The sequence below is a fragment of the Mus caroli genome, chromosome 5 (genome assembly GCF_900094665.2).
Source record: "Mus caroli chromosome 5, CAROLI_EIJ_v1.1, whole genome shotgun sequence".
NCBI lineage: Eukaryota > Metazoa > Chordata > Mammalia > Rodentia > Muridae > Mus > Mus caroli.
This window is the reverse complement of record NC_034574.1, coordinates 15,259,572-15,271,601: the sequence shown is the minus strand read 5'-3', so window position 1 is coordinate 15,271,601 and position 12,030 is coordinate 15,259,572. Positions and strand designations below refer to the sequence as shown.

At 38.1% G+C, this 12,030-nt stretch overlaps 1 protein-coding gene across 7 annotated transcripts in view; it reads right to left on the bottom strand.

Annotated features, from left to right (window-relative positions):
* Nucleotides 1-12,030, bottom strand: part of Magi2 (membrane associated guanylate kinase, WW and PDZ domain containing 2) — a 1,402,993-nt gene that overhangs the window by 457,067 nt on the left and 933,896 nt on the right. For all 7 annotated transcript variants that reach the window (XM_021161942.2, XM_021161940.2, XM_021161941.2 and 4 more), the window contains one exon: nt 11,403-11,482. In XM_021161942.2, coding sequence (XP_021017601.1) covers nt 11,403-11,482 — 80 coding nt within the window. The remainder of the gene's footprint in view (nt 1-11,402; nt 11,483-12,030) is intronic.

The following is a 12,030-nucleotide window of genomic DNA, read 5'->3' as shown; positions in this document are numbered from 1 at the left end:
TACAGGTACTTAAACAACACCAAAATTGAAATATGTTTTCTTTTTTCTTTTTTTTTTTTTTTTTTTTTGAGCATGTTAATGACAGAGCGGCCAGGAGACGGGATACCTACCATGGAATGTGACCCCATGGGACCTCAACATTTCCAAGTAATTCTTAAGTCAAAGCAGGCTGTAAAATTGGGTTTCCTTTTAGCTCCTTGATTGACGTCTCTGAATGTGGAGTTATCTTTACTTTTCCTATGTAGCAAATGATAGTGATTCCCTATAGCATTGTTACGTACTCATTGCTTTGGAGAGGGTAGTATGGTGTCTTCTCATTTATACTCTCTCTAAAGGTGACATTGATCAATGCCAAGATATGGGTAAATGGCATTATCAAACTGATTGGATTTAAAATCACTATGGAAACACATTTCTGGCTAGTAAGGGAGTTTTCAAATAGGTTTAACTGGGTAGGGGGAGATCTGTCTTGAATACAGATGGCACTAACTTATGGCCTGGGCTCCTGGAAGGAAAAAGTGAGCCAGGTACCAGTATTCCTCTCTTGGCTTCCTGACGACAGCTGTAATATGATCAACTAATTTGCCCCCGCCCCCTCCACACACACACCTGCCCTGTCTCTTCCCCACCATGATGGGCCAAAATAAACCTCTTCATCTATGAACTGTTTTGGTCAGAGATATTGTCACAGCAACGAAAAAGATAGCTACTCTAAATATTTTTACTTGTTTGCATTTTTGCATGGCTAATGTTCGAGTCTGCTAGTAGAGTGGGTTTACACAGTTGAAGAGATAAACTTCCTTTGATTACAGGTGGATAAATCAAACAGAAAGGAATAAGAGTGTATAATGTTACGTACATGTGAGTATCAGAGAGACTTTCTGTAGCCTTGAAACATGGAACAGAACCAGGAGTAAATCATCCCCAAAAGGAAATTTAATTGAGATGAATAAATATAAAAAGGAGGGAGAATGGGGGTTGGGGAGAAAATACTTAAATAAATAAAGTAGTGAGGCATTTCTAAGTGGGAATACAGAAAAACAAGTGTCAGATTTAATGTTACATATCACATACTGTGGATGATATAGGATTTACTGCTTAGTGTCCAAGAGAGAGCACAGGCAGTAAGATTCCACATGTGATGAAGGCAGTCCCTGGGGTAATAACAGTAAGGTGACTTGGACACCCTTCCTAGTTTTGCTATCAAAACACCAAAGTATATTTGCTCGTTTTTGTTGAAAGGCAGCATTTTTCAGCTCAAGGACTTCCCCCAAGACCTCGTGAAAAATCTACTACTACAACAACAACAGCAACAACAACAGCAGCAGCAGCAACAACTACTACTACTACTAGTAGCAGTTGTTATTTTTCTCTTCTTCCTTCTCCTCCTCCTTCTCCTCCTCCCCACCTCCTCCTCCTCCTCCTCTGTCTTCTCCTTCCTCTTCTTCTTCCTCTTCTTCTAAATAGCATGGATGGCTAAATGGTTGGCCTCAGTGAAAACCACACACTTTGGGATTCTTGATGCTGACCTCATATAGTCCTAGTGTTCCTTCTTTGCCGAAACTGAGTGAAAATGTTTCCCTTTTTATTACCAGCAGCTTTAGGAAGCCTGGCTTTATGACGCTTGGCATTTAGGAAACTACAGTTCCATACATTGGAAGGGATACTAGATCACTGCATCTCAGCCCCTGAAATTACACCCCACCCCCAACCGTAAGTCATAGTTAATATCCAAGGGTTTCACTTTGTATTGGTGACCTGGATCAGGGTCTATCACTTTTGAAGAGCTTGTCTATAACAATTCAGATCAGTGTTTAGCTTTTCTCTTTTCCTTTCTGCATTACTGAGCAGATCTTGCCACTGAGGGACACTTAATGGTATGCCTGGCAGTGTGATGGACAGAACCACATTTAGCTCCCAGGGAATCATTCTAAAACACGTGGACTGCAGTGAATATTTGAGAAGCAGAACAACAGATGCTTCTTCTTTTTAAAATTTTCATGAACTCATAATCCAATTCAATACTTTAAAATCATTTACAGAGCTCTAAATTTCTCCCATTGGTTTAAGAATAAGTACTGGACATGAAATATTTAGATCAGTCTATTTACTGATATGACAGCTCAGAGGAGATAAAAATTAGAATATATAAAACAGAACTTTTATTTAAAATATAAAACTATATATGAAATATTTAAGCAGTTTCTTTAAGATACACATTAAGCTTTAATGTGTCTGGTTCAAACACCTTGTATGTGGATGACAACAGAGCATTGATAACTATCTTGAGCTTAGATGTCTTGGACTCAGGTCTTGTCATTTTTGCTCAAAGATCAAGGGTCTTAATTCTGAACTACAGCATCACTGTGTTATCAATGTAAAGTCAAAATTTTACTTATGTCACTGACTGTTGATATTTTCAAAGGAGAAAATGGGTAAAAACACTTCCAAAGTTTAAAGTACTGTGTTATTTTTAAATAGCTTGCAATATGAATGGTTTCCTTATGCCTTTTCCTATTTGATTAGATGTAGCTGACCTTTTCCCCATTCTCTCCTGTCTTCCATTCTCTGCCTCATTCTAGCTTAAACTTTCTCAGCCTTACTCCTTATACTTTTTTTTTTATCACTTCTGATTTCTATCCAACCTCCCTACTTAAATCAGTCCTCCCTCACCAATACACCCATGCTCATTCAGCTTTTTATCCTCCAAGTTATCATTTGGTACCAAGAAACCCCTGAACATTTAGACATCTTAAGTCATAAAAATGGAGAAGACTCAACTCTTCCTTTTCTTCCCCTGTAACTGCAATTAAAACCCTTGATGATTCAATAGTCAATCATAAAAAAATTCTGAAAGAAGCAGGCAGATTCGTTAGGGAAGTTAGGATTTAAGCAAGGACAACACCATCAGCCTCTAGGATTCTTTATCCCTCTCATGTTTCAGACTATGCATCAAGGCAGTCTCAGCCCAAAGCAGACAACAGGATCATATCACTGAAGAAGGAAGAGAGCAAATGAGAAGAACCCTGCTCCTTTTGGAAAAATATCCAGGACCAGGGAAGAGTACAAGGGACCTGGGGGAAGCCTCATCCCAAATACTATTTGCCAGGATGATACATTTTCTACGTTACCCATGGCATCATCAAGAGTAAACAAGAAGAGAAGAAAAATCATGTAAAACACTTGTCATCTCATAGATCTCACATCCCTATTACAGAGAACCTGTGACCTACAGAGTTACCTTGCATCACCATTTGACCCAAGGGGCACCAGGAGTCCGCTGTACTAGAAGCTCTCAAGTCAGGAGTAAGCAAAAATTTTATTGTAAGGGCTCAAAAATACTAAATTGCAGTTGGAACTTAAAAACATAAAACAGGCTAAAACTTAACTATGAAATTCAAACAAGGGCACTTCTGAAACAAAGATTTTACTTCAAATGCCCATTTTTAAAAAAGTGTATAGAAAATGTCTAAGATAAACTTAAATACAACTCCTTATAGCAAGGATGAGGAAAGCCACAACTGGATGAGAAAATGGCAACTGACACTAATTAAATAAATGTTTGACCTGCATGACAGTGACTTTGCAGCAGTTATAAAGAAGTGACCAGGCATGGCAGTTAATCACATGGCAAGTACACTTACATGTGCAACTATTAGGCAATTCAGATCCTCAAGATTCACATTAAAAAAGAAAATACCATGTAGAAAATTTGAAAGAGAAATATAACATAAATTAAAATGTTATATAGACATAGATTAAAATTGCAGAATTGCAGAAGGTATATTTATATAATTCAGTCACCAAATTCAACAACATGGAAAAGATGTACCAATTTTTCTTATATGACCACGTAGAAGAAACAGAGCAATTTCTATAAACTCACAATTCACCAAAGCTAAATAAAATGAAGCCCATGACCCCAATCCTTTCATCATGCTGAATTCAACTGAACTTTCAATTAAAAATTCCAGTCGGGAGAACATCCAGGTTAGGTCATCACCCTGGAGAATGCCTAAAGAATAATGGAGAGACAGGCTACACATTCTCTTACAGGAAGGAGATAGGGTGACATCACTATTCTTGGTTGTCACCTTGACACACTGTGAAGAGAAGAGGGACCCTCAACTGAAGAGCTGCCTAACTGAGCTTGGCCTGTAAGCATTACTGTAGGACATTTTTCATTGCTAATTGATGGGGCAGCTCACTATGGGTGGTGCCACACCTGGGCAGGTGGGCGTGGCCTACATAAGAAAGCTAGCTGATCAGGAAACTGAGCAACAGGTAAGCAGGCTTCCTCTCTGCCCCGACTTCTCTTGAGGAGGGACTGTAACATGAAACAAACTTTCCCCACCAAGTTGCCTGTGGTCATAGTGTTTACTATAGTAACAGAAAAGAAACTACAGCAGGTGGGTCAGAGTATCAATTCATATCAGGACGGGGGCAAAGCTAGGTTGTGGATTGCTTGCCTTACACATGCAAAACCTGGACTCCAGGCCTTATACTGCAAAGGAAAACAGAAAATGAAAACTCACCACACCACATGTACACATTTTATGTGACTATATTGCTTAGATAAAAGTGTACAAAAAGGAAAATTATAGACTAATATTGCTCACAGACACCAAATCCTCAATAAAATATAAGCACATTAACAAATCACATAAACACACAAAACGCATGAAGAATTATACACCATGACTAACTTAGGCTTAAAAATCACTCCATATAAATATACTACATGAATAGTTCACATCAGAAATAAAATTGTCTAAGTGAAAAATTTTGTAGGTAGAAATCAAGTCATATGGAATCTAGCAAAAGTTTCTATAGCTTACACATGGCTTTGGTCAAATCATACAAAATCAACACAACAAAATCAATGGCTTTTCTGTATGTAAAAAGTGCATATTATCATAATGAGATTAGAACACAATTCTATGTACATCTCTAAAAAAAAAGACAGCTTATGTATACACTAAAAACATACTCAATATGTTTTTCTGGAAAATTAAGAAAGCAGTGAGGGAAAAATCAAGTAAGACACCAGCAATAAGAATTATCATGCCCATGAATTGGAACACATCATAATTAAAGACAGTATATTACTTCTCCCCATATTGACTTATCGATTCAATGTAATTCCTCTCAGAATACCAGTAAGATGTTGTGTAGTCATAGACAAAACTTCTAAAAATCATTTGGACAAGTAGGGATCCTAATAAATAAAGCAAATTGATCAAGAGTAAAGTAGGAATTACTACTGTGTGTAGCTAAGTCTCACAAGGTAGCTATGAAAGTTGAGAGATGATGGCATGGCTGAAAAGTGCATGGATGGTGGGATGCAAAGATGTGTGGCAGAGCACATGGAATCACTGGCAGGAAGCTAGCCTTCAATAGCGGTGCTCACTGGGCATCCCCAGACACAAGTGAAAGGAATGACCCCAGCCTCAGACACAGACACGGCACATGAACTAACTGAAACACAGCTCACTGCTTAGAAACCTGGCCAGGATTTACAAAACCCATGAGGGAACCTTAGGGGTCTGGGCCTAGCTGACTCATAAAACATGACACGAGGTAGGCTAATGAAAACCGAAACATCTGTACAAGTTCCCATGAAAAGGACGGAAGGACAAATTAGATATCTGCATAAGTTCCTGTGAAGAGGAAGAAAGGATAAATTACAGACTAGAACAAGGTGTTTCCAGGGAGTATACCCTGAAATAATTCATATCCTAGGTCAAAAATGCCCAAAAGCTACTAAAAAGAAATCAGTCAAAATGGGTAAAACCATGACATGGCATTTCATTGTTTATCACCTACAGAGAACAAGTATTTACAGGGAAAGATGCTTGATATCAGCTATCAGGAAAATTCTAACTGGAATGGCTAAAATTAGGAAATATCCTTACCAGCAAATAATGGTAAAGAATTCTTTATAGTAATACACTTCTAAGTTCTTAGCAAGTTCTTCAGAGTAAAAGTGTTTGATTATGTTAAACATATTTGAGAAATTAGGATTACTAATTATCAAAAAGATTTAAATGAGAAAATAATCCAGACTTTTCATGCAAAGACAAACTAGGCAATCTAAAACCAGCATTTAAAAGATATATGGAAAACTTTATTGGTGTCAATTTTATAAAACTCATTTAAGAAATGGCTTGAAACTTACATCAAGTTTCTTCCCTTGAAAAGCATTATACCCAGAATGTATCATAAAACATGACTTTTTCTGAATTCACTTTTTTTTTAAAGATCAAGTTCAAAGGACTAGTTAATGTCAGTTGAAATGTAAGTTTATGGAGGCAGCAGTTAAAACTGATTTCCTTTTCTCTAGTAACTTAAGTAAACTCAATCCCCAGATCTTGAATCCAGATATGAAGCCATCAAGTCAGTTGATGCAGATGTAATTATTATATTGTGAAAATTTAAGTCGTTTTTACAAAACAGAGAAGAAAACACCAGTCTAATACTATCAAGCTGGAAGTAGCTAGTCGGAAAATTTTAGCCCTCATGGATCTGTTCACTTCCAACTCTCCAAGAACCTTAGAGAAGCCCAATGCTGTTACTGTATAGGTCAGGTCTTCCCTCTACCCTCTCCATCCCTGTCCTTTAGGAGGCTCATTTGCTGAGTACTATCTAAGGGAACTGAACTTACAGGGCAATAAGCAACATCCTCCCTGTATATGAAACTAAGTCCTTTTGGAAGAAAGAGAATTCTTCTCCTATAGATAGGTAAGAATCTCCAAGCTAGAGAATCATTCCCTTGCCTGCGAGAGTTTGGAGCCCATTTTCCTGGCTACACAATGACAGGATTTCTTCTCCTGAACATAGCATTGGGTGATGTTCCTGAGCTGAGTCATATTTTAAATTTAACAGAACTATTCCAGCAAACAACTTTTATTTTGTGCACATGCATGTGTTTATATTTGTGTACATGCACATTGTTTGTATGATTGTGTGAGTGTGAGTGTGTGTGCAAGCCTGGGCAGGTGTATTTGTGTGCAAAGATCTGCATATGTGTGTATTCATGCACACACACAAGAGGCCAGATGTTGATATGATATCTCAATCAGTCACCACCTTACTTTCCGAGACAGGCTCTTACCCCGAACCTGGAGCCCATCAGTTTAGTTTGACTGCCTGGTCAGTGAGCCCCTGGGGTCTATTTATCTCCTCCTGCCCTGTCTGGGACTACGGGCAGCCGTTGTTATGTTCAGGTTTTTTTTTTTTTTAAATGTGCTTGATGTGGATCAAGTTCAGATATTCATGTTTGTATAACAAGCCCTTTACGAACTGACCTATCTTCCAGCATCTATCTGACTTTTGATAATCTCTCCCACTTGATGATTATTGTGGGATTTGTCACAATAGGAACAGCTATCATTCAAAGTGTCTTGGGAGAAGTGTCACGCTGCTGACTCTGAGGGTGAAAATGTGATGGTATTTTACACATAACTTAACCATTTTGCATCCAAATTATTCAATAGCTAGCTTTTCCCCCCTCTGGCTTTTTAAATACGACTATATTGGATTACTAACCACTACTCCTCCAAATTCTATTATTAGAATCCAGTAGTAGGTGGAAACCTCTTTTTCTGCCATGTACACTGGTGCTAAAACTTCCAAACTGCACCGAGCACAATGAGCTTGGTATTTTAAACCATCCTGTGAGAAGGGAGTTGCTTTATGTTTAGTGGGTGTATTCACTTTCAGACTAAAGGGCCAAGTGATTGCTTTCCTGTAAACAGAGAAAAGAAACCATTTATTTCCTATCAGATCATCCTTTATCCCCATGAAGGGGATACCATGAAAGCTATGGGTACTCACACTAAGAAGAAATATGTTATTGGCCTTTTTAATCTTTGTAAGGATCATTTCAGTCAGTTGAGAGCCCCTCCCATTTTTCTTTCTCTTAGCTTCCGATTATAACTGTCAAGAAATTAAGCAACTATATTAAGAGATGTGAAGATGTATATATTAATAGATCCGTAGAAAACATCCATACACACATAAAACATTCAACTTAGAGAGTTTGTGAACCTGCTATGGTGCCATATACCCATAATGCCAGTACTGAGAAGAATGAGACAGAAGGATTGTGAGGCTGAGGTCTGTCTGGACTGGGCTATGTTGTAAGGCCCTTTCTCTCCCCCTCAAAACCTGGTTTTAAAATAGCTGCACTCAAGTTTCTCCTTCGAGGTAGGTTTGACCTATGTGAAAATCTGGGTTCAATGCTGAAAGAGGTCAGAGAACAACCTAACCTTTGACATTGCAGCATGATATGGTTACCTAGAAAGTTCATGTTTAAAATGTATTCTATCAAGTCAAGACATGCGCGTGTGTGTGCGCGCACACACACACACACACACACACACACACACACACACACACTCCCCTCATTAAAGTTCTCCTACAATGTATGAGTAGGTTTCTACTTTGTGCTAGTTCATAGCTATCCTTGGCCACATATGGCTGGTAGGCTGTAGGTTGGATAGAATGTTTAAAATTCTGTGTAGCAGGGAAACCTGGTGAACTTCGGGAAGATTTTTAACTCCTCATATTGACCCAGGGATCTTAGAAATCTGAGTTCAGACCTGATTTGTGAGGAGAGGCCTTGATGGAGGTAAGGGAAATGAGTGAACTGCATGGGAATCCTGAGAGATTGTCGTGATGAGACAGAGAATACAGACAGCTGGTTCCAAGACCTCTGACAATTATTCCCCAACCTTTGTTAAAGCTGGACAACTGCAGAGCCTACACACACACACACACACACACACACACATACACACATCCCAAGCTCAAATTCCTGAAAATTGAAAACAAACCCACAAACAATGACACAACTAGCCTAGACTCTCGTGCAGTCCTATAGTCTTGAGAAGAAAACGCTTAGAAATATCAGTGTACAAGATGTGCCAAGAGAGAAGGCCCCACATGATGAGACAGATGAAAATTTATGCTAGGTATCAAACCCAGCCCACCTTTAATTTTGTACACTCTCAGAGTGAAGTTTATACACTTTAAATAGTTAACAAAAGGTGACTTTGTTCCATGAAAGCATCCAGAAGCTACACTTCTGGGTTTATAATTAAGAATTTGTTGGCACAGACTCATGACCACCACATACTCCTTTCTCTGTTGTAGCAGAATGAGTACATGCAAAAAGGCTGAGGTGCCCTTCGAAGCCTAGAATACACTACCTGGCCCCTTTCAGACAGTCTCTGCCAAACTGCATTAGGATGTTAGCTGAAAACTCTGGCATACAACTGCCCAGAGAACGAGGACAAACCAGAGACTGACCACATCTCACCAGAAATCAATCAATCCAACTTCAGACTGGCTCCATCCTGGATTGGATCATGGAAACTGACAGTGAGTCTCTCTGCCTAGCATCTCATCTGCAGAGGGATACCACCATGTGGATGACCCACAGTTTGTAGATACACATTTCACACACATTGGAGAATTCAGAAAATTACTACACCAACCTCTTGTGTCTGAGCTGAAATTGATGCCCAGCTGTCTTAACCATCAGCCTCAGAGTGATCCCTCAATGCTTTAACAATCAGCAGTAATTTATGTTATTTAAAGAAAGGAAAACAAACAAACAAACACAAAAAGCAGTATTATCCCAAAGCACTTTTTTTTTTTTTGGCAAGAAAACATAAATTACATATCCAGAATAGTATTAATCCCATGAAATAAATGTGAGTTTGTAATGCCCAGCATCCTAGCAATATATGTAATGTCTATGAATTATTTTGTAGAAAATGAAAACAACAATACCTGCCTAGCACTAAGACATCCTGACCAAATGTTCTCTAGACCTCATTTTTCAAGGACATACAGTTTTAGGGCACTGGCATTGCATTTGGGCATCTACTATCCAGAGAACCCAGATAAATACAGACATGTAAAAAATTAACAGTGGAAATGCAAGATGCTGTTTTTACTCATCTCTCAGGACGTAGAGGTTTGATCTTCGTAATTTATTTTGAATGAAAAGGGCAACTCAAAGGAGCCAGACAGCTGAGAAGAGCAGTGGTCACAAATAGAAAAATTGTTAGATTCACTTTAATTAGAGCACACTAAGGTTACGCAGCTGTGGCCTCAGTAAATTGCAACTTTCACATATAGCACATGAGGTCATTTTAATTTACAGTCTACCACAGTTTGCAATACATGTCTCAGTGTTGTCAATGCAATGTAACCTAGTTGTACATAAAGAAAAAAACAAAACACTTTATATAATGACACTATAGGCCGTATCCATATACAGCTGTACTCTAAAACGGAATAATAAATGTAAGTATAAAAGGAAAGCTAAATATAGATTTGATTGCCATTGGTTATATATACATTTATCTGATTATACAGTTGAAGTTTTAAATTTAAAATTTAATTTGGCAGTATATTTATCCTGATTTTATAATAGGAACCCACAATATTATTTCAGGAAATTAGAGTTATTGTTAAAAAACAAAACAAAACAAAGAGCTTCGAGAATTAGAGGTTTTTTTTCTATACTTAAAGCAAACTTTTAAAAAAGTTTAAATATTTCCCATTACACTTATCGACTTTATGTGTCCATCAGTGATATATGCTTCCATATGGGGCTCCAAATTTTGATTAAAAAGGCTACAAATGTGGTCAAATAATAAATCATTAGATGAGTATAAGTATTTAAGTAAATGATAAGAACTCGATTTACATTATAATTTTAGAAATTACAAGGATCCTCAATTACAGACCTCATCTATGTAATTTACTAATTTACAAACACAGCTTGAATTCATCTGGTACCCTAAATTATTTTAAAAAATTCTTTTCATACATGCAAACAGTCCATTTTTAAGCAACCATCTGCAATTCTTCTAGGACCTGGAAAGTGGTAAGGACCATCTAGGACACTCATTCAATTATTTTTTTTTTTTATTTAATTGCCTGTCTGTAGAAGGCAACCTTTCTTTACACTACCATTCCTTACTAACTGGCAGGATGTGGTTGCCTTTGAGGGGGGTACACCAAATATTATTTACAGTTTTGCTTTTCTATGCATCACAGCTGCTCTAGCTGAAAGACCAGAATCCTCAGAGAAACACATTGCAAACAAAAGTCCTTAGTAGGTGGGGAAAGCCGGGCCAGAAGTCAAATAGAACCCACAGAGATGACAAAGATGGGATATTCGGCAGAATCTCCTCGGGGAGGAACAGTAAAGCACATGGCTCCGCTGAAATGCCGGAGTTCACGCTCTTCTATCTGAGCAGTAAATACTACATTTGGAAATGGTTTCAGCCAGTCCACTGCCTTTTTACATAAGAACCTCTTTTAAGAATCGCAAACATCCCCAAAGTGCACGGCTGCAAAATGATCAAAACTTAATAACCTACCATTTTCTTTGCACTCTTCTGGAGGTTTAGCCTTTTTCGCAAGTCGCGGATCCAGCCATGATGTTGTCTTTGTGTTATGGCTGAAAAGAAAAGAGATCACTCTGAAAAGACACATACTAAAAGGAATCAAGTTTATTCCTTGAGAAAAAAAAATTAAAAAAAAAAAAAAGCCGGTTAGTCCAACAAAATTGCAATCGATACACTTAATTTGCTTACTGGTTCTAAGTAGCCCTGAAGGAGGTGTAAGAGTAATTGTGCAAGGCAGCTGTAAATTTGGCAACCTCAGCTCCCTGTCCTCAAAGCAGCTATTTTTATTAAAATCAACTAGAATGTTGCCAAGTTAACCTCATTGAAAATGCAGAACTCATCCAGAGCGAAAGGAATTTATTACAAACACAGGATTCTCCAGTTGGGCGAGCACAGTCCTTACACGCCGACGGTTTCCTGCCTTTTGCAGAAGCGGCATTTTCATCTTAAATCTGCCCTTTTCATAAACAATTGTTTTTGTTAACCACAGAGCTGGCATGGGCTGTACAAAAGTGATGCAAATTACAGCATGTTCCTGGGAGTCCTACATTTTCTCCAAATGTGATTAATAGCAATTTTATTTACTCACATTAAGCTATCT